General features: G+C 45.8%; 1 protein-coding gene across 1 annotated transcript in view; it reads left to right on the plus strand.

Moving 5' to 3' along the window:
* LOC144501720 (dynein axonemal heavy chain 17-like) overlaps positions 1-20,359 on the plus strand; it is an 832,067-nt gene that overhangs the window by 609,738 nt on the left and 201,970 nt on the right. Inside the window, exons 61-62 of the mRNA XM_078225682.1 lie at positions 14,085-14,292; positions 18,107-18,222. Coding sequence (XP_078081808.1) covers positions 14,085-14,292; positions 18,107-18,222 — 324 coding nt within the window. The remainder of the gene's footprint in view (positions 1-14,084; positions 14,293-18,106; positions 18,223-20,359) is intronic.

Raw genomic sequence — 20,359 nt, forward strand, 5'->3', positions numbered from 1 at the left:
GTCTGTCCTCCCTCCTCCAAGAACAATTGACTACATCTGTCTCTGCATCTGATCCCTCCTCCTGCAAACGTGTGCCATGATACTTTTTCACCTTCTCTAAATACATGCAGGACCCGTGTGCCTGCACTGGTTATCAGTACACACAGAAATACTGGGTCCCAATGTTTGGTGACCAAGGACTTGTATAATAGTAATTCAGTACCCTGAGCAGCTCTTGAATGGTGTAACTCTGCCTGCGCTATGGGTAGAACTCACCACACTCCCGACACATGACCCCTTAAGTAGCCATGTCATCATGGTGTCCACGTGACAACTCGGTCTACATCTTTGTATTTAAGTTAGGACAAGTGCTGGTACTGAAATTATGTGGAGATGCTGGCGTTGGACTGGGCTAAGCACAGTAAAAAGTCTCACAACACCAGGTTAAAGTCCAACTGGTTGCTCCTTCTTCAGGTAAAGAAGGAGCGACACTCCAAAAGCTTGTGCTACCAAATAAACCTGTTGGACTTTAACCTGGTGTTGTGAGACTTCTTACGGTACTGAAATGTACAGTGTGCATGAACAGTCACTGGATATGAACTATTTTACAACATACAAATTGAACAGGCTAACAACACATTATTTACATTGTATGAAACACAGATTTGGCTGCTGCAGCTGGTGCATAGCCCATCGTGTCTCCGTCCCTTTTCCCTTTTGTTGTTTAAAAGATGAAGGCCAGTTGTGCAGTAGTCTGTGACGTAGCCCTAAGTGTATGATTTTGCCTGTTGGCTGTGCTGGAGGTGCTCTCGGGCTAATGTCCTCAGTGTGGATAATATCAAGCATTCCTTTGGTGTGTCTAATGGCTGTATGACCTGCTGCATAAGCCTTTGGAGGAGCTTCCATTTCCACTGGTGAAGGGGGCCTATAATGTATGCTGGATGGCCAGGGTACTTTGGTTGCTGGGGCTGGTTTCGATACCTGCAGTAGGTGATACCGGTTTTGTATGTAGTGGCCATCATCTGAGGCTACCACATAGCTGCTTGGCTGTGTGACATGGCTGTGTACCACTGCTGATTTGTCGTGGCTGCATGCGGTCTAGATCTGGATAATTTGACCACGTGTTAAGTGGGCGAGTCTGTGAACATTTCGATCAAAGTACATTTTCCCTCTTAGTCGGTGCTCCATGAAGATGCCACTCATATTTGTTTCAATATTTGAATGCAAGAGGAGCTTGGCAGTAAGAATGATGGTCCTGATGCACCTGGAGAACAGTCTCTATACTGATCAGGACAGGCCCTGATTTCACAGGCTGAGGAGTGAAGCATAATAATCTTCGTGATCCTGGGCACATCTCTCATGGAGATTGTGTTGGCTGAGCATACTGCCCGTTCCACCAAGCCGTTGGACCATGGGTATAGGGGGCTGGTGATGTGCTCAAAGTTCCATTGTGTGCAAAGTTCCAAAGCTCACTGGAGATTAATTGTCCATTATTATCCTCATGTCTGGCAGGTGGTCGAGTTCAAACCACCCAGAAGAATACAAGTCGACTTGGACCAAATGCTGTTTACCATTCCATTCAAAAATATCAGCTGTTGTACATGACTATGAGAGGCCCAGGACTTGGGTGCAATGGTTCTTTGACTTTATGCAGCTTGAGTGCATTGCATGGTGCACATCTGGATACTCGCCTCTCCATGTCAGCATACATGGACAGCTCGTATAGTGATTCATTCGTGATCTTTCTTTCTGTTTGTCTGTCTGTCTGCCTGTCACAAGTAAGTGTATATTAATACTGCAATGAGGTTACTGTGAAAATCCCCTAGTTGCCACACTCCTGTGCCTGTTTGGGTACACTGAGGGAGAATATAGCATGGCCAATGCAGATAACCAGCACGTCTTTCAGACTGTGGGAGGAAACCAGAGCACCCGGAGGAAACCCAGCCACTCATAGGGAGAACATGCAGATTCCGCACAGACAGTGACCAAAACCAGGAATCGAACCCAGCACTGTGAGGCAGCAGTGTTAACCATTGTGCCACCATGCCGCCTTGGTGGAGTTGCTGGGTATGGTACTTTTGGGTAGAGGTAGGGATGCCTAATCACTGGCCATGCAGAATCAGTCTGTCCTGTATGGTTAATTAATCTCTGATGACGAAGATGTGCGCAGCTCATGGGGAAGCTCCCTAAAGGACTCAGGCTAGCTTTTCTTTCTCCTCCTCCATTTGGAAAACAAACAAATCAAGCCTCGGGGCCTGCTAAATTTAGTAATTATATGCCTGTACTTCTTGTCTAATAAACTGGCACCGCAATAGATGTGCCACTTTTGTTCAAACTTTTCTCAGTTGTCCATAATGTTTTCATTGAACACGAGCAGCAAAGTCCCTGTGCCATTTTGCCAACTACTGACACCATGTACAAGTGCTGAGTCCCAATGACTGATGACCAAGGACTTATAATAACAATAGTTAATTAAGTATCCTGAGCATCTCTTACATGCTGTACTTCTGCCCACACTCCAGGCAGAACCTCTGCGCTCCCAACATATGGCCCCTTAAGTAGCCATGTCATCATGGTGTACAGGGGACTACTCGCTGTACACATTTGTAAGCTGTGATGGTGCTTCTTCAGATCTTTGTTGGTCACCTTGTCCTGGTGAAGGAGAGGGAGACGATTTTCTTGGATTGATATCTGCACTTTGCAAAAGATAGTACAGGACCAAGCTAGAGACCCAGGCTAGGCACAAGGACCCCTGTTAACTATGGAAAGGTCTGCAAGACATACAGGCTACAAGATGAAGTTATGTAAAATCGCCGGCACCAACGCACCCCTCCCTGATGAGCTCAATGCATTCTATGCCCGTTTTGAGCAAGAGGTCAGTGAGAGCATGCCCTCCACCCCGGAAGCCTTGGACGAACTGATATCCAGGATCCCCGTTGCAGATATCAGAGCAGCCTTCTCAAAGGTCAACCCACAGAAAAAGACTGGCCCGCTTGAGGTATCCAGACGAGCAATCAGATCCTGTGCGGACCAGCTGGCAGGGGTGTTCGCAGACATCTTAAACCTCTCTTTATAACTGATGCGCGATTGATTCACACGGGAGGCTAGGACGTACCCGGGAATAAAGGCTTTTATTCACAACAAGATTGGAGCACACTACTTAACAATATTATCCCAGACTAAGGGCTACTAGGAAGTAGCAGTGACCTTGATACTCCTGTAAGAAGGCGGAGCCGAACGGAGTGTACCACATAAACAATAATAACAGGTGGAACACCCAAACCCTAACCCCAACAGTAACAAGAGTAACATATGTACAAGTACCCATCTATGGTTCACCACATTCACCCCTCCTTTTAAAAACAAAGGCCGGTGGGGTAAGGAGACAATACGAACTGTCCACGTGTTCACAAGTTCAGCCGTATCGGGGGTCCGCACCGTCTCTGCGACCTCCGCAGCACTGGCTCCAGTGCCGGTTCTGGTGACCGTGGTGATGACCCTCTCTCCGAGGTGGTGTCCACTGACTCCTCCAGTTCCTCACACGCCTGTCGACCTCGAGGTGGCGACAATCTCCTGGACTCAGGCAAGCTGTACACGGGAGTAAGAGGATTAAGTGGAGGTCCCGATGCTGCCCGCGCTGTGTTAGGAGGGGAGAGAATGGGCAAAGGAATCCTAACCAGGGGTGCGGGAGTGACAGGGGTTTCCAGGTCCTCTGCAGGCACTAGATCTCTGATAGAGACCGTGTCCTCTCGCCCGTCAGGATATGCCACATAGGCATATTGAGGGTTGGTGTGGAGGAGATGGACCTGTTCAACCAAAGGGTCGGACTTGCGGGCCCTAACATGCCGCCCTGAGTACGTCAACCAAGACGGCAGTGAGGTCCCAGAGGAAGACTTCCTAGGGAAGGTAAACATCTGCTCATGTGGGGTAGCGTTGGTTGCCGTACACAGGAGGGACCGGATTGAATGGAGCGCATCAGAAAGTACCTCTTGCCAACGGGTGACTGGAAGACCCCTAGACCTTAGCGCCAGTAAAACAGCCTTCCAGACTGTAGCGTTTTCTCTCTCGACCTGTCCGTTACCCCTGGGGTTGTAACTCGTAGTCCCACTTGAGGCAATTCCCTTAGAGAGCAGGTATTGCCTCAAGTCGTCGCTCATAAACAACGAACCCCTATCACTGTGGATATAACTGGGGTAGCCGAACAGGGTAAAAAGACTCCGCAGGGCTTTGATGACCGTGGCAGAGGACATGTCAGAACAGGGGATGGCAAAGGGGAATCGGGAGTATTCGTCAACCACGTTGAGGAAATACACATTCCGATCTGTCGAAGGAAGGGGCCCCTTGAAGTCGACACTCAGTCGTTCAAAAGGGTGAGTGACCTTAATGAGGTGTGCCCTGTCAGGCCGGTAGAAGTGCGGCTTGCACTCTGCACAAACCTGGCAGCTTCGAGTTATCGACCTGACATCCTCTATGGAGTAGGGCAGATTCCGAGCCTTTACAAAATGGAAAAACCGTGTGATCCCCGGATGGCAGAGATCATTGTGGAGGGCCTGTAACCGGTCCTCCTGCACACTGGCACATGTTCCACGCGACAGGGCATCTGAGGGCGGTACATGATATCATAGTTGTAGGTGGAGAGTTCGATTCTCCACCTCAAGATTTTATCATTCTTAATTTTTCCCTTTAACGTGTTGTTGAACATGAAGGCCACGGACCGCTGGTCCGTGGGCAGGGTAAACCGTTTGCCAGCCAAATAATGGCGCCAATGCCGTACGGCCTCCACAATGGCCTGAGCCTCTTTCTCCACAGAGGAGTGCCGAATTTCAGGGCCTTGGAGGGTGCGAGAGAAAAAGGCGACGGGCCTGCCCGCCTGGTTAAGTGTGGCGGCCAGGGCGAAATCAGATGCATCACTCTCCACTTGAAAAGGGATGGACTCATCAACAGCGTGCATCGTGGCTTTCGTGATGTCGGCTTTTATCCCTGCAAAGGCTAGGTGAGCCTCTGCTGTCAGGGGAAAAGAGGTAGATTTTATGAGCGGACGGGCTTTGTCCGCATAATTGGGGACCCACTGTGCATAGTACGAGAAGAAGCCTAACAATCTTCTCAGTGCTTTGATTCCTGTGGGTAGGGGAAGTTCAAGGAGGGGATGCATACGGTCTGGATTGGGGCCGATGACCCCGTTTTCCACCAGGTATCCGAGGATTGCTAGGCGGTGCTTGCTAAATACGCACTTCTCCTTGTTATAGGTCAGGTTCAGGAGAGACGCAGTGCGTAAAAACTTATGGAGGTTTGCGTCGTGGTCCTGCTGTTCATGGCTGCAGATAGTGATGTTGTCCAGGTACGGGAAGGTAGCCCGTAGCCCGTTTTGGTCCACCATTCGGTCCATCTCACACTGGAAGACCGAGACCCCATTAGTGACGCCGAAAGGGACTCTTAAAAAGTGGTACAGACGGCCATCCGCCTCAAAGGCCGTGTATTTGCGGCCCTCTGGGCGAATGGGGAGCTGGTGGTAGGCTGACTTCAAGTCGATGGTGGAGAACACCCGGTACTGCGCAATCTGGTTGACCATGTCAGATATGCGCGGGAGAGGGTACGCGTCCAGCTGCGTGTACCTATTAATGGTCTGACTATAGTCTATGACCATCCGGGGCTTGTCTCCAGTCTTAACCACCACGACTTGTGCTCTCCATGGGCTAGTGCTAGGTTGAATGACCCCTTCCTTGAGGAGCCGCTGAACCTTAGATCTAATAAAGATCTGATCCTCAGCGCTGTAACGCCTGCTCTTAGTCGCGATGGGCTTGCAGCCTGGCACGAGATTTTCGAATAGGGAAGGCGGGGTAATTTTGAGTGTTGAGAGGCCGCATGTGGAGTGCGCTGGACAATTTGGAGGCTGCTATTCTCCCACTGAAAGTGGAGGGAGTGGCCCATCGTACTGCAGTGTCACACTCTTCAGGTGGACCATAAAGTCTAGCCCCAGGAGTACCGGAGCGCAAAGGTGCGGTAACACGAGGAGCCTGAAGTTCTCGTAGACTGTGCCCCGCACCGTTAAGGTTACCACACAGCTCCCAAGAACGGGGACAGATCGGGACCTCGACGCCATGGAGATTGTCTGCCTGACAGTTTGCACACGGACAGCGCACCGTTTTACTGTATCCGGATGGATGAAGCTCTCCGTGCTCCAGCTGTCAAACAGGCAATGCGCCAGGCGCCCGTTTACCTCTATGTCCATCATGGACTTGTCGAGTCTGTGAGGCTTGGCCTGGTCCAGGATGATTGACGCCACTGTTGGATCCCGAGCGTAACTGCAGGCAGCTGAGATAGCCGACGACGAGGACCCCTGCTGGTCTTCTGCGGCCGGTATCGACCAAAGTGGCTGCGCCCATGAATCGCACGTGGTCGATGATGTTGAAAACGGCGGCACCCGCAGGTCGCACGTGGCTTGCGTCGTCATCATAGGAAATGGCGGCGCCCGTGGATCACACGTGGCTGAAGACATCGACGAGGCCGGAGACGAGGAGATGGATCCTGGGGAGTCACACGCAGCACTGCTGGGCTTGGAAGGGGTCTTCGCTCGGCACACCTTTGCATAGTGCCCTTTCTTTCCACAGGCGGAGCAAAACACCGTCCTGGCCGGACATCTCTGGCGAGGATGCTTCACCAATCCGCAGAAATAGCACCGTGGGCCTCCAGGAGCTGCCGCAGCCGTCAGGTCTGAAGTTGGGAGCATTATCGCGCAGATCCGAGGAGCCGCCGAGTACAGTTGAGGCGGTGGCTGTGCTTGCCACGCTGTTCCCACGTGGTCGGTGGGGTAGGTTTCGAGACTTCTGGAGGCCGTTTCCATTGCATCGGTCAATTCTACCATCTTAGCCAGGTCCAGGTTACCCTGCTCTAGCAGCCGCAGGCGAATATAGGATGAGCCGATTCCCGCCACGAACGCGTCCCGAATAAGGTCGTTGGTGTATTGAGTAGCCGACACCTCCTTGCAGTTGCAGGCTCTGGCTAGCTGTTGAAATTCACGCAGGTACTGTCCCGTAGTTTTGCCGGGCTGCCGCCGTCGAGTGGCTAATAGGTGATGAGCATGAATTTCGTTCGGCTGTTTATTATACAGCTTCTTGAGTAATTCGATAGCATCTTTGTAATTTTGGGAATCACAAATTGTTGCATACACAGTGTCGCTCACCCTGGCATGGAGGACCCGCAATCTGTCGGCGTCGGACTGGACTGCTGTCGAGGCCTCAACGTAATCCTCGAAGCACTTCAACCAATGGGGTGATCAGTAAGTTTGCGGACGACACAAAATTGGCAGGACTTGCAGATAGTGAGGAGCATTGTCAGAAGCTACAGAAGGATATAGATAGGCTGGAAATTTGGGCAAAGAAATGGCAGATGGAGTTCAATCCTGATAAATGCGAAGTGATGCATTTTGGTAGAAATAATGTAGGGAGGAGCTATACGATAAATGGCAGAACCATAAAGGGTGTCGATACGCAGAGGGACCTGGGTGTGCAAGTCCACAGATCCTTGAAAATGACGTCACAGGTGGAGAAGGTGGTGAAGAAGGCATATGGCATGCTTGCCTTTATAGGACGGGGCATAGAGTATAAAAGTTGGGGTCTGATGTTGCAGATGTATAGAACGTTGGTTCGGCCGCATTTGGAATACTGCGTCCAGTTCTGGTCGCCACACTACCAGAAGGACGTGGAGGCTTTGGAGAGAGTACAGAGGAGGTTTACCAGGATGTTGCCTGGTATGGAGGGGCTTAGTTATGAGGAGAGATTGGGTAAACTGGGGTTGTTCTCCCTGGAAAGACGGAGGATGAGGGGAGACTTGATAGAGGTGTGTAAAATTATGAAAGGCATAGATAGGGTAAACGGTGGGAAGCTTTTCCCCAGGTCGGTGGTGACGTTCACGAGGGGTCATAGGTTCAAGGTGAAGGGGGGGAGGTTTAACACAGATATCAGAAGGACATATTTTACACAGAGGGTGGTGGGGGCCTGGAATGCGCTGCCAGGCAAGGTGGTGGAGGTGGACACACTGGGAACGTTTAAGACTTATCTAGACAGCCATATGAACGGAGTGGGAATGGAGGGATACAAAAGAATGGTCTAGTTTGGACCAGGGAGCGGCGCGGGCTTGGAGGGCCGAAGGGCCTGTTCCTGTGCTGTCTTGTTCTTTGTTCTTTGTTCTTTGTATTCGACCCCCCCCAGCGGCACACGGATCCAAGGTTAGCCGATCGGGCTTTAGCATCTGCTCCATTTTTTTTTTCCAAACAAAATTTTCAGAATCTTGTTGTGAATAAAATTGATGCGCGATTGATTCACACGGGAGGCTAGGACATACCCGGGAATAAAGGCTTTTATTCACAACAAGATTGGAGCACACTACTTAACAATATTATCCCAGACTAAGGGCTACTAGGAAGTAGCAGTGACCTTGATACTCCTGTAAGAAGGCGGAGCCGAACGGAGTGTACCACATAAACAATAATAACAGGTGGAACACCCAAACCCTAACCCCAACAGTAACAAGAGTAACATATGTACAAGTACCCATAGTGGTAACCATCTATGGTTCACCACAATAACAATCTAAAGTCCCTATCTGCTTTAAGAAGATGACCATCATCCCAGTACCAAAGAAAAGCCAGGCAATGTGCCTTAATGACTATTGTCTGATGACTCTGACATTCATCATTACGAAGTGCTTTGAAAGGTTAGTAATGACACAAATCAATTCCGGCCTCCCAGATTGCCTGGATCCACTACAGTTCGCCTACTGCTGCAACAGGTGCACAGTATACGCCATCTCCCTGACCCTGCACTCAACCCCGGAACACCTAAATAACAAAAACACTTACGTCAGATTCCTATTTATCGACTACAGCTCAGCCTTCAACTCCATTATTCCTCTGAAACTCATCTCCAAACTCCATGGCCTAGGGCTCGGCTCCTCCCTCTGTCTGGATCCTGAACTTTCTAACCCACAGACCGCAATCAGTAATGATAGGCAACAACACCTCCTCCATTATCATCCTCAACACCGGTGCCCCACAAGGCTGTGTCCTCAACACCTTACTATACTCCTTATGACTGTGTGGCCAAATCCCCCTCCAACTCGATTTTCAAGTTTGCTGACAATACCACCGTAGTGGGTCGGATCTCAAACAAACTATGACGAGACAGAGTACAGGAAAGAGAATCTTGTGATCTGGTGCGACGACAATAATTTCTTCTCCCTCAATGTCAGTAAGACAAAGGAGATAGTCATCGTCTTCAGGAAGTGTAGTGGAGGACATGCCCCTCTTTACATCAATGGGGATGAAGTAGAAATATTCGAGAGCTTCAAGTTCTTGGATTTCCAGATCACCAACAACTTGCCCTGTCCCTCCATGCCTACACTATAGTTACGAAAGCCCACGAATGCCTCTACTATCTCAGAAGACTAAGGAAATTTGGCATGTCCGCTACGACTCTCCAACTTTTACAGATGCACCATAAAAAACATTCTTTCTGGTTGTATCACAAATTGGTATGGTTCCTGCTCTGTCCAAGACCACAAGAAACTACAAAGTGTCGTGAACGAAGCATCACTCAAACCAGCCTCGCACCCATTGACTCCGTCTACACTTCCTGCTGCCTCGGAAAAGCAGTTGGCATAATTAAGGATGCCACACACCCCGGACATATTCTCTTCTACCTTCTTCCGTCGGGAAAAAGATACAAAAGTTTGAGGACACGTACCAACAGACTCAAAAACAGTTTCTTCCCTGCTGCCATCAGACTTTTGAATGGACCTACCTTGCATTAAGTTGATCTTTCTCAACACCCTAGCTATGACTGTAACACTACATACTGCACTCTCCCTTTCCTTCTCTATGAATGGTATGCTTTGTCTGTATAACGCGCAAGAAACAATATTTTTCACGGTATACAAATACATGTAACAATAATAAATCAAATCAAGGCAAGAAAATATCATGAAATCTACTCATGGAAAGCCGAAGCTTCTGCATTGCTGAGGCTTCTTTTGCAACTCATTATTCAGCATGCTGTTGGATGGGTGACAATACACCCATTTAATAAACGCACTGCTCTCAATAATCACCATTTCCAGCATCAGTGTCCATTTTGCCAGGGCATCTTTCTTGTGGTCTGTAATTTTTATTATTCATATCATTCTAGCCTGCAGTGGTGTGATGAACTGAAGATAGGGTACCTCTACACCTGTTTAGGCCTTCTCTCAGGTATCATGTGCTCATTTAGAAGAATAGAAACTTAATGGCATAGAAAGAGACCATTCAGCCCATTGTGTTTATGATGACTTAAAAACTTTAAAAAAAAAATTAGCTGCCCATTCTCATCCCATTTTCCAGCACCTGGTCCATTGCCTTGTAGGTTACAGGACTTCTGGTGCAGATCCAGGTACCTTTTAAGTGAGTTGAGGATTTCTGCCCCCACCACCAAACCAGGCAGAAAATTACAGACATCCTCGACCCTCTAGATGATGACGGTTTTCCTCATGTCCCTTCTAATACTTATCATTTTCACCTGGAAGGTTAACAGAGTGTGAAAGGTACTGCTGCCCTCTATGGCCAATGCCAGTGGCTCCAATTCATTGGAAGGTGCATGTTCCACTGCTGGCAGGCACTCAGCAGCATTATGAGTCATAGCCATTCTGAGGAGTCAGTAAATAATCTCCCATGTTTTGGAGCAACATACACCCTGAGGTTCCACAAGTGTGAATATCCAGAGGCCTGCCCTAAGGACTGTGGTTGTAGTTACCTTGCCATAGTATATTAAGTAATTGAACCTTTTTTTGGACTGGATCCAGGTTCTTCTCACGGTGCTCCTGTGTCTAAGTGGTGGCAATTTCCATTCTCACCTGTTTGTTCTGTATGGGTGACTTCTCCTGCCACTCTCTGAGAGGAGAACCTTCCTCCTAAATCCTCATCTGAGCATTCCCCTCAGATGCTTTGTGAAAAACAAGGGGCTGGCCTGTCCCCAGGTTCCAGGCTTTTAGCTCTCTTGCAACATCGTAGGATTAAGGTTTTCTGTGAATCACAGCAATGAAACAACAACCACAGTAATGTCTGCTATGGTGAGTTTAAATCAGGCACAAAACTGAATTGACCTGCATTCATTTTCACCCTGACAACTGTTAATTGCAAGAAGTTTAACAACACCAGGTTAAAGTCCAACAGGTTTATTTGGTAGCAAAAGCCACACAAGCTTTCGGAGCTGCAAGCCCCTTCTTCAGGTGAGCGCCGGCATCTCCACATCATAACTGTTAATTGGACATGGAATCTATCTCCATATCAGTTGAGTTGTTGTCCCTCTGAAAAACTGTCTCCCACACCGCAGCTCCCCCACCCTCCCACCCCCATCTCCACCTCCAGAAAGTGACCTCCTGACACTGACATCGGAATCTCATCTCTTCAGTAAAAAACAGCATTGTCAATCTGAATTCAAAATCCTAGAATGTATTGGATCCAAACCATCATCAGCGCAGCTAACAACTACTCCACCCCATCACTAAATATCTACATATCCCCAATCCCCATCCCCAGTACCTCAGCCACTCTGGCACTCCATGCCCACCCCCTCCCTCTCCGAACTTCCCTCAACATATCTGAGGACGTCTGTCAGCCTTTCATATCACTTTTTTGGACATTCACTCCTCACACTACTTTGCTGTCTACCCAGAGCCCTTGTAGAGTCCTCAGCTACAAATGTTTATCAAATCTTTCTTAACCATTCTTTGGCATAGCACTTCATCCTCCCAGAACTCTTTCATCATATTCTCAGATGAATCTTATCAATGCTTCTTATATAAGAACTGCTGCTTCAAAAGTCACTCTGACTGCATCTTAAGCTCTTTAACACATTCTGTAAAATATTTTTAAGCTTTTGTCCCACATGATCACTGAATTAATTGATTTCTTCAGTATCAGAGCTCCATTGTGTTATTTAATATACTGTGTCACATTTCCATTTATTTTCTATTGTTCATTTAAGGCATTCAAGAATAGAAAAAATTTTCAGGAGTATGGGGAAAAGGCAGGGAAATGGCACTAAGTCATGATGCTCATTTGGATAGCCGGTGCATACTCAATGGGTCAAATGACCTACATTTGCACTGTAACAATTCTGTGATTCTGTCATTCTTTTCTATCTATGGTATTCTACCCTGCCATTTATCATGGTCCTCACATGTACAGTGACCTCTCTCCAGTGTGGTCCAAGCTATGTTTCACTAAGTAGAACTAGTGAGAGAAAAAAATACATAAAAATAAATAAAAACAAAGTGCTGGAAAAACTCAGCATGTCTAGCAGCATTTGTTGAGAGGGAAACAGAGTGAATCCATATGACTCTTCTTCAGAGTTAAAGAGAGGGAGAAAAGTGATGGAGCAAAGTAGAAGATCGTTGATTGCAATAAAGATGTGTAAGACACAAGGCAGAAGAAGTGTGAGTAGTTGTGTGAAAGACTATAGAAGGTGCTGATAGTGACATGAAGGTAAGATAGTCGGATGCGTAAATAGGAGAAAAAATGTCAGTGTTCAGTGAAAGCAAAATTTAAGAATAAATGACATATGGTTCTGTGGGGGTGGTTGCTTTGTGACAAAAAAATTTGGATTTAAAAAAGGATCAAGTTGGAGTAGAAAGTTCACTGTATTAAGTTGGTGAACTCAATTTGAGTCCTAAGGGCTGTCACGTGACTAATTGGAAAATGAGGTGCTGCTCCTCTGACTTGCAATTAGTTTCACTGGAGCATTGCGTGGGCCAAGGATGGGCATGTGGACGTGAAAGTAAGATGCTGAGTTGAAGTGGCAAGCAACAGGAATATTGAGGTCATGCATGCAGACTGAGCAAAGTTGTTCCACAAAGATGTTATGCACTGTGTGTTTAGTCTCCCCAGTATAGAGGAAATGGTATTGGAAACAGTGAATACAGTAGCAAAAATGAAATGTGCAAATGAAATAGTGTTTCACCTGAAAGGAGCGTTTGAGGCCTTGAACAATGAGGAGGAAGGAGGTAAAAGAGTAGCTGTTACACTTACTGTGATTGCAAGAGAAGATTCCACGGGAAGGGGATGCGCAATTGGTGCTGATGAAGGAGTGGACCAGGATATCACGGAGGGAGTGTTCCCTGTGAAATGCTGACAGGAGAACAAGAGGAAGGTATGTTTTGTCATGGACTTGGCAGAAATGGCAGAGGATGATCCTTTGAATGCAGCGGCTGGTGGTATTAGGAGTAAGGAGAAGAGACACCCTGTCATAGCTGGGAGGGAGGGGAAGGGATGAGGGCAGAGATGCTGGGAATGGATCGGACCCATTGAATGCCCTGTTGACCACAGAGGTGGAGATAATCTTCAGTTAAAGAAAAGGACAGACAAGTCGGGTGCTCATTTTTAAAGCTGGCATCATCGGAACAGATGTGACAGAGGCGGAGAAACTGGGAGAATGGAATGGAATCCTTACAGGCCGTGGGGAGCTGCAGCCGAGGTAGCTGTGGGAGTCAGTGAGCTTGTAGTGAATGATGGTGATCAGTCTATTACCAGAAATTAAGACAGAGGTCATAGAAGGAAAGGAAAATATTGGAAATGGACCATGTGAAGGTGAGTGAGAGGTGGAAATTGGAAGCAAAATCAATATTTTTTTCCAGGTCCACACAAGACCATGAAGTGACACTGATACAGCCATTGATGTAACAGACAAAGCGTTGTGGGACTGGAACAAGGAATGTTCCACATACATCACAAAAGGACAGGCATAACTGGAGCCAATGCTGGTACCCATGGGCCCCATGATAATAAATATAAAACATGTTTAAACATTGAATTCTGGGCATATTTATCTCTTATCGGTTTTGGACTTGAATGTGTACAAACATATTTTCCAAAACCAATTTTGTATTGAAAATAATCCTACTTTTTACCACTGATCATATGTCATGTTTTATATATTGATTGTGTTACTTAAATTGTAATATAAAAGCATGATTATATTTTTAGCACAATATATTGAAAGACTAATTAATTTGAGTGAACTCTTAATGAGTTGGTTACTTTCATTTTAATACTTACCTATTTCCATCACTTTTAATAGGCCAATTCTTGATAATCCAATGTTTGACGTTGATTTTGTTCGTACAAAGTCTATAGCTGCGGCTGGTCTGTGTTCATGGTGTATAAACATTGTAAAATTTTATGAGGTATTCTGTGAAGTGGAACCCAAAAGGATAGCTCTGGCACAGGCTAATGCTGAACTGGCAGCTGCACAGGAAAAACTTGCAGGGATCACACGTATGATAAATGTAAGTGTGCATGTCACATGATGTACTACATATTACCTTTTTTTCACATTTTATAAGAAGGTTGAATATACACAATACTGCAGGATGCATTTCAAAAGGTAAAACATTTCAACATGTAAAACTGCATTTATGCTTTAAATTTGTGATGTCAGTTGTTACAATATCAGATGATACTTCTGGACAGGAAGGTCCTATATGGAACCATGGCTCTTTTACTTTTTTTAAATAAAACATGGATGAACAGATTCACAGGAATGCCAGTTAGCTTTTAACAACAACAAAAATCACTTATTAAACATGAAAAGTTTGACTATAATACATCACACCTTTACTACCGCTTATCTTCAGAAACTTAAACATATATTTTAAGGATAACACAGGTTACAAAATGTATCTTATGCTCTAATGTTCAAAAAATTATATGTTTTTATGGGGCAGTTAGATATATCACTTGAGGCGAAGGGGATCAAAGGAAATGGGGGAAAACGGGATCAGACAATTGAGTTGGATGATCAGCCATGATCATAATGAATGGTAGAGCAGGCTCAAAGGGCCAAATGGCCTCTTCCTGGTCCTATTTTCTATGTTTCTACAGTCCATGTAACCCAACAGGCTAATAGGCCAATTCTTGATAATCCAACGTTTGATGCTGATTTTGTTCGTACAAAGTCTATAGCTGCGGCTGGTCAATTCATGTTATTTCCTCAGCAACTTTTACATCCACACTAGTGTTATCATACACAAACTCACAAAGGGGTGTACGATTATATCTCATAGTGTCATATTAAATGCTGCTCAGCATTATCTCATACCACACAGAAATCCACTGGGCCCCTTTCCCCAGCAAATTGATTTCAAAAATCCTCAATCTTATTTAAAACTTTCTTCTAATATTGTATCATCTTAATAATGAAATGTATCTAGCCTGTCTCAGGTCATATCTTCCTTCCTTACTGCCCAAGTTGCATGCCTTTACAAACTCTTAATCCACTTGTCATGTACTCTTAGACTATCTAGGATAGAATTTGCCATGTGTTGCATCTGTTTGCTGGGCATGAAATGGGCACAACGTATTGACAATTTAGTAATGGGTCAGCCTGAGTCCAATATGTCCAGGCAATAATCTAACTGCCAAATTCATGGGGTCCCAAATGCATACCAAAGCCCGACAATTAGACGCCTTCGGAATTAAAACTAAATTCCTACGGAATATTTTTCAACACTGAATTTTTTAAAAAACATTTTTTTATGGAACCAGATGGAACAGCATTACTTTGCCATTATTCTAAATCCTGGCAATCAATCTTTAATCTCCTTTCTCCATCTGGAATTATATCCACCTAGTCACATCTCTTCCCATCTTCAAAAGTCTCTTCAAAACTTAGTTATGGTCATCTCCTCTTGTACATAGTGCCCCAGCTGATGAAGGCAAGCATGCCATATGCTTTCTTAATCATCTTGGCCCCACCTATGTTGTCACTTAAAAGGAAATGTGAACCTGCATGCGCAGATCCCTCTGTATATTGATGTTCCTAAGGGCATGTATAATTCACACCTAAATTTGATCCTCCATAATGCATCACCTCGCATTTGTCCTGATGAAACTCTATCTGCCCTTTTTGTGCCCAAGTCTCCAATCCATCTATATATTGTTGTATCCTCTGACAATCCTTGGCACTATCAGCAACTCCACTAATCTTCGTGTCATCCGCAAACTTACTAATCAGACCCCCCACATTTTTCTCTGGGTCATTTATATATGCTACAAATAACAAAGGTCCCAGCACTGATCCCTGCGGAACACCACTAGCTACAGATCTCTATTCTGAAAAACACCCTTCCACCTCTATTCGCTGTCTCCAAAAACAAGCCAATTCTGTATCCATCTAGCCAGCCCACCCTGAATCATGTGATTTTAGTTTTTGCACCAAACATGACAAAAAACATAGTCATCATCAAGTTCAAGAAATATTTCGCCACACATGGCATCCCACAGAGACTCATGACAGACCAACACTCATCAATTCACTTCAACTGAATTTTGAAAATTTGCACACACATGGGACTTTAAGCAAATACTAGCAGTCTCTCATACCCACATTCCAATAGCCTGGTGGAACAGACTGTATGCTCAGCTAAGCATTTTCTAGAGAAATATACCCAGGATCGCACAGATTACAATGCCACGCAAAATGCACTATAATTGAAACACCCACAGACTCGGCCCTTTAAAACCTGGTCAGACATTCAGGATTCAAACTGCACGTGGCCATAACAAGTTAGCAGTGGTACACAGCCATGCCCTGCAGCTGAACAGTTAAGTGGTAGCCACGGACAGTGCCCATTATGTATGCAACTGCCATCACTTCCCACAGGTATCAGAACCAGCTCACAGTGCCACTGCACTCTAGTCATCTGGCCTATTACACACGTCCCCTACACCAGTGGACATGCAGATTTCTCCAGAGCCTACGCACTGAGTACATAGTTGGAATGCCCCAGATCATCCACAACGAGGACATCAGTCTGAGAAAATCTACAGCACAACCAACCAGCTTAACCATATGCTCAGGGCATCTGATCAAACCAAACACACGGTTCCAGGTACGTGTTACCACCTATTCTGAAACTCGCCTTCGAACCTTATCTTTACAAACAAAAGGGGTGGGGGAAGGAGATGTGCTGGGCTATTCACCAGCTGCAACAGGTTAATCTATGTCTTACAAAGAACAAAGAACAAAGAACAATACAGCACAGGAACAGGCCCTTCGGCCCTCCAAGCCCGCGCCGCTCCCCGGTCCAGGATTGAATCCTGAATCCAGGATCCCCGCCCAATTTTCCAGCCTATCTACATACCAATATCCTATCCACCGAGCTGTCCCTCACAGCTACGATGCTTTGTTCATTACAACCTATTAACTCACCCCCACCCCCCTATTCCAGACCATGTGATCCCCAGGGAGAGGCGAAAACCCAGAGTGAAAAACCCCAGGGCCAATATGGGGAAAAAAAAAAATCTGGGAAATTCCTCTCCGACCCCCTGAGGCGATCGAAACGAGTCCAGGAGATCACAATGGCCCTGATCGGAAAATGCTTCCCAACCCTAGTCATTTCCACTTCCATGAACACCATATGAATTCCCTGCCCCCGAGACAGGTTCCCAACTATCCGCAGTCTCGCTCTGTACTGGCACCAGCAAGATGATCATAGAATGAAGCCTTGAAACGAGAAACAAGGAACAATTAGCCCGCGCCGCTCCCTGGTCCAAACTATTACCATATATAAATAGTAATATATTGCTAACCTGTTCAATCTGTATGTATATCTACAAAGTTTCTGTTCACACATGCTATTACATCTCAAAACCACCAGTTGTTCCAACTTAAATCTGAAAGATGTTGAGTGACTGGTCGTGTGATGATGTGGCTGCAGAACAGGTAAGGTAGGAGTGCAGGAGTCTCCCCAGGGAATGCAAACAGAGTACAAGCATGTGTACACTACTTGATTCAGCTACTGGATAAAGTATTACAAGTCTTTGTTGTCAGTGTCTGGTGTGATGATACTGTGCTATTGTCCACAATTGCAAACTGTTTTTACGCTGATGGGTTTCCAACCTCTAGCCTGTTGTTAGATTCTCCAGTCCCGTTGCTGTGAAACCCGATGTGGACGAAATGGGAAAATTCTGCTTCATATTTGTTTCATTTGAAATGTTTAAATACTTCTTAAAATAACAGGCAGGAATATAAAGCATTGTTACAAACAGCTGTTTCTAGATTACAATCTTTTCCTTCCATTTCTCAATATTAATTTTCAGGAACTTGATGAAAATTTAGCAAAGTTGACAGCTGAATTTGAAAAAGCCACAGCTGAAAAACTCAAATGTCAACAGGAAGCTGATACCACCAATAGAACTATTTCACTTGCAAACAGGTAAATTTGGACTTGTATAAATAGAACTAAATGAGTAAACTTTGCGAATTCTGGATCCTTTATAATTTTTTAGCTATGTATTTTGTCTTTGGGTTAGGCTTCATATAACCATATCTCTGTTCTTGAACTTGTTTATTTCTTTTACATTTTCCAGTACTACTAAAGCTGGCAGGGTGAAACATTAAGTATGACAAATTCATTGGATCTTTACCTTCTTAAACAGCTGTAAGGACGTTCAAGCATCATTTAGGCTAGATATTGAAAACATGCATTTAAACATGGGCAGGTATATTGAAATTTTCACCAATATCAGCCGAGTAATTCCAGAAGATCACAGGCTAGTGGTATTACTATGATGGGCACAATACGTCGAGGTGTTGAATTGATGAAGGAATGCCCATAAAATCATGTGCATTAGTAGATTTCAGCAAATTCCTCTCGGGAGAAAAGTATTTATACTGTCCAGGCAGCTGGATCCCTATGTCTGCTCCAGATTTCCAATTACTACAATAGGGTGGCACAGTGGTGAGCACTGCTGCCTCACAGTGCCAGGACCCAGGTTCAATTCCCAGCTTGAGTCACCATCTTCTCGTTCTCCCAGTGTCTGCGTGGGTTTCCTCCAGGTGCTCCAGTTTCCTCCCACAGTCCGAAAAATGTGCTGGTTAGCTGCATTGGCCATGCTAAATTCTCCCTCAGCGTACCCGAACAGGTGCCGGAGTATAGCAACTAGGGGATTTTCACAGTAACTTTGTTGCAGTATTAATGTAGCCTACTTGTGACACTAAAAAAATAAGCTTTAAACTTTTAAATTTGGTTTATGTTTTTTTCAAAGATTTAAGAACAGATAGTCCATATCACCCTGACTCAGTACAGTGCTCTCATCTCCAAGTTAGGGATTCACGACTCACTCCAGAGCTAAACTGCCGCAATGCAAAAGGAGAATTGGATTGTCAAACGAATCATCTGTTTGGATGAGACATTAAGTTAAGATCCAAGGAGGTGATGATACAGTGATATTGGCATTGACTCGCAATCCAGAGACCAAGAGTAATGCTCTGGATTACTGGATGGCAGATAGTAGAATTTTTAAACTCAAAATATCTGGAATTAAAACTCTCCCACGACAGCCATCACCAGCATCCCCTGCTCCTCGACTGCATCCAGCACACAACCAAATCTGAATGAATCTCCCTCTCCCCCATGAGTCTCCAACTGGGGTCCGTCCCTTAACACAGGTAGGCATTGCCAGGTTGGCACTACCAGATTGGCATGATACCAACCTGGCAGTGCCAATCCTTGCCAAGTGATAATGCCAGGGGGCATTGCCAGGCCACTGCTTGGCCATATCCCTCCCCTCCATGGGCTATACTCACCTACATGCCCCCCTCCAGGAGACCCCCATGGACAGGTCCACATCTAGGTGAACCTGTTGTAAATGGTGTCAGTGTGACGTCAGCCAAGCGCTCACTGAATATCCGGTGAAGGGGTAAGTCCCAGGGAGAATGTTTACTAGTGACATGCTAATGTATTAATATAAGCTGTCTTTTGTCCTGCGGTGTGTTTCATGCCACTCTACCAGTGAGGGGCCAGGATTTTGGAACTTGGAAACTTGCCAGCACGGACTGCGCTTTCTGGATTTTGAGCATGCACTACCATTTCCGTAGGCGGAGAGTGCAGGCTCAAATACACCCTCAATATCAAGGATTATTATTCAAGAGTAGATTGTATATCCTTAGGATGTTTGTGCAATGAACAGTGAACACCGATGCCTAGCTGCTGACAGGAAAATCTAGGCCAATATCCCCATAATGTTCCTTCATGCTTTAAGAATAGACACGGTGAGACCATTGGCATTCTCAGCATTCACCACTTTTGTGAAAGGAAATTCCACATCAGTGACTATGGGTGGGACCCGAGACCGGAAAATCCCACCCGAGATAATGGACCCTCCCATTGTCCGGCCCTCTGATTCCTGTGGCAGGCGGGAACTTCTAATTAATTAATTCGTTGTGAAGCGCTTTGCGGCATACATATGAAATGCCAAAATCATAGAATCATAGAAACCCTACAGTACAAAAAGAGGCCATTTGGCCCATTGATTCTGCACCAACAACAATCCCACCCAGACCCTATCCCT

This window comes from Mustelus asterias, chromosome 12, assembly GCF_964213995.1.
Source record: "Mustelus asterias chromosome 12, sMusAst1.hap1.1, whole genome shotgun sequence".
Lineage (NCBI taxonomy): Eukaryota > Metazoa > Chordata > Chondrichthyes > Carcharhiniformes > Triakidae > Mustelus > Mustelus asterias.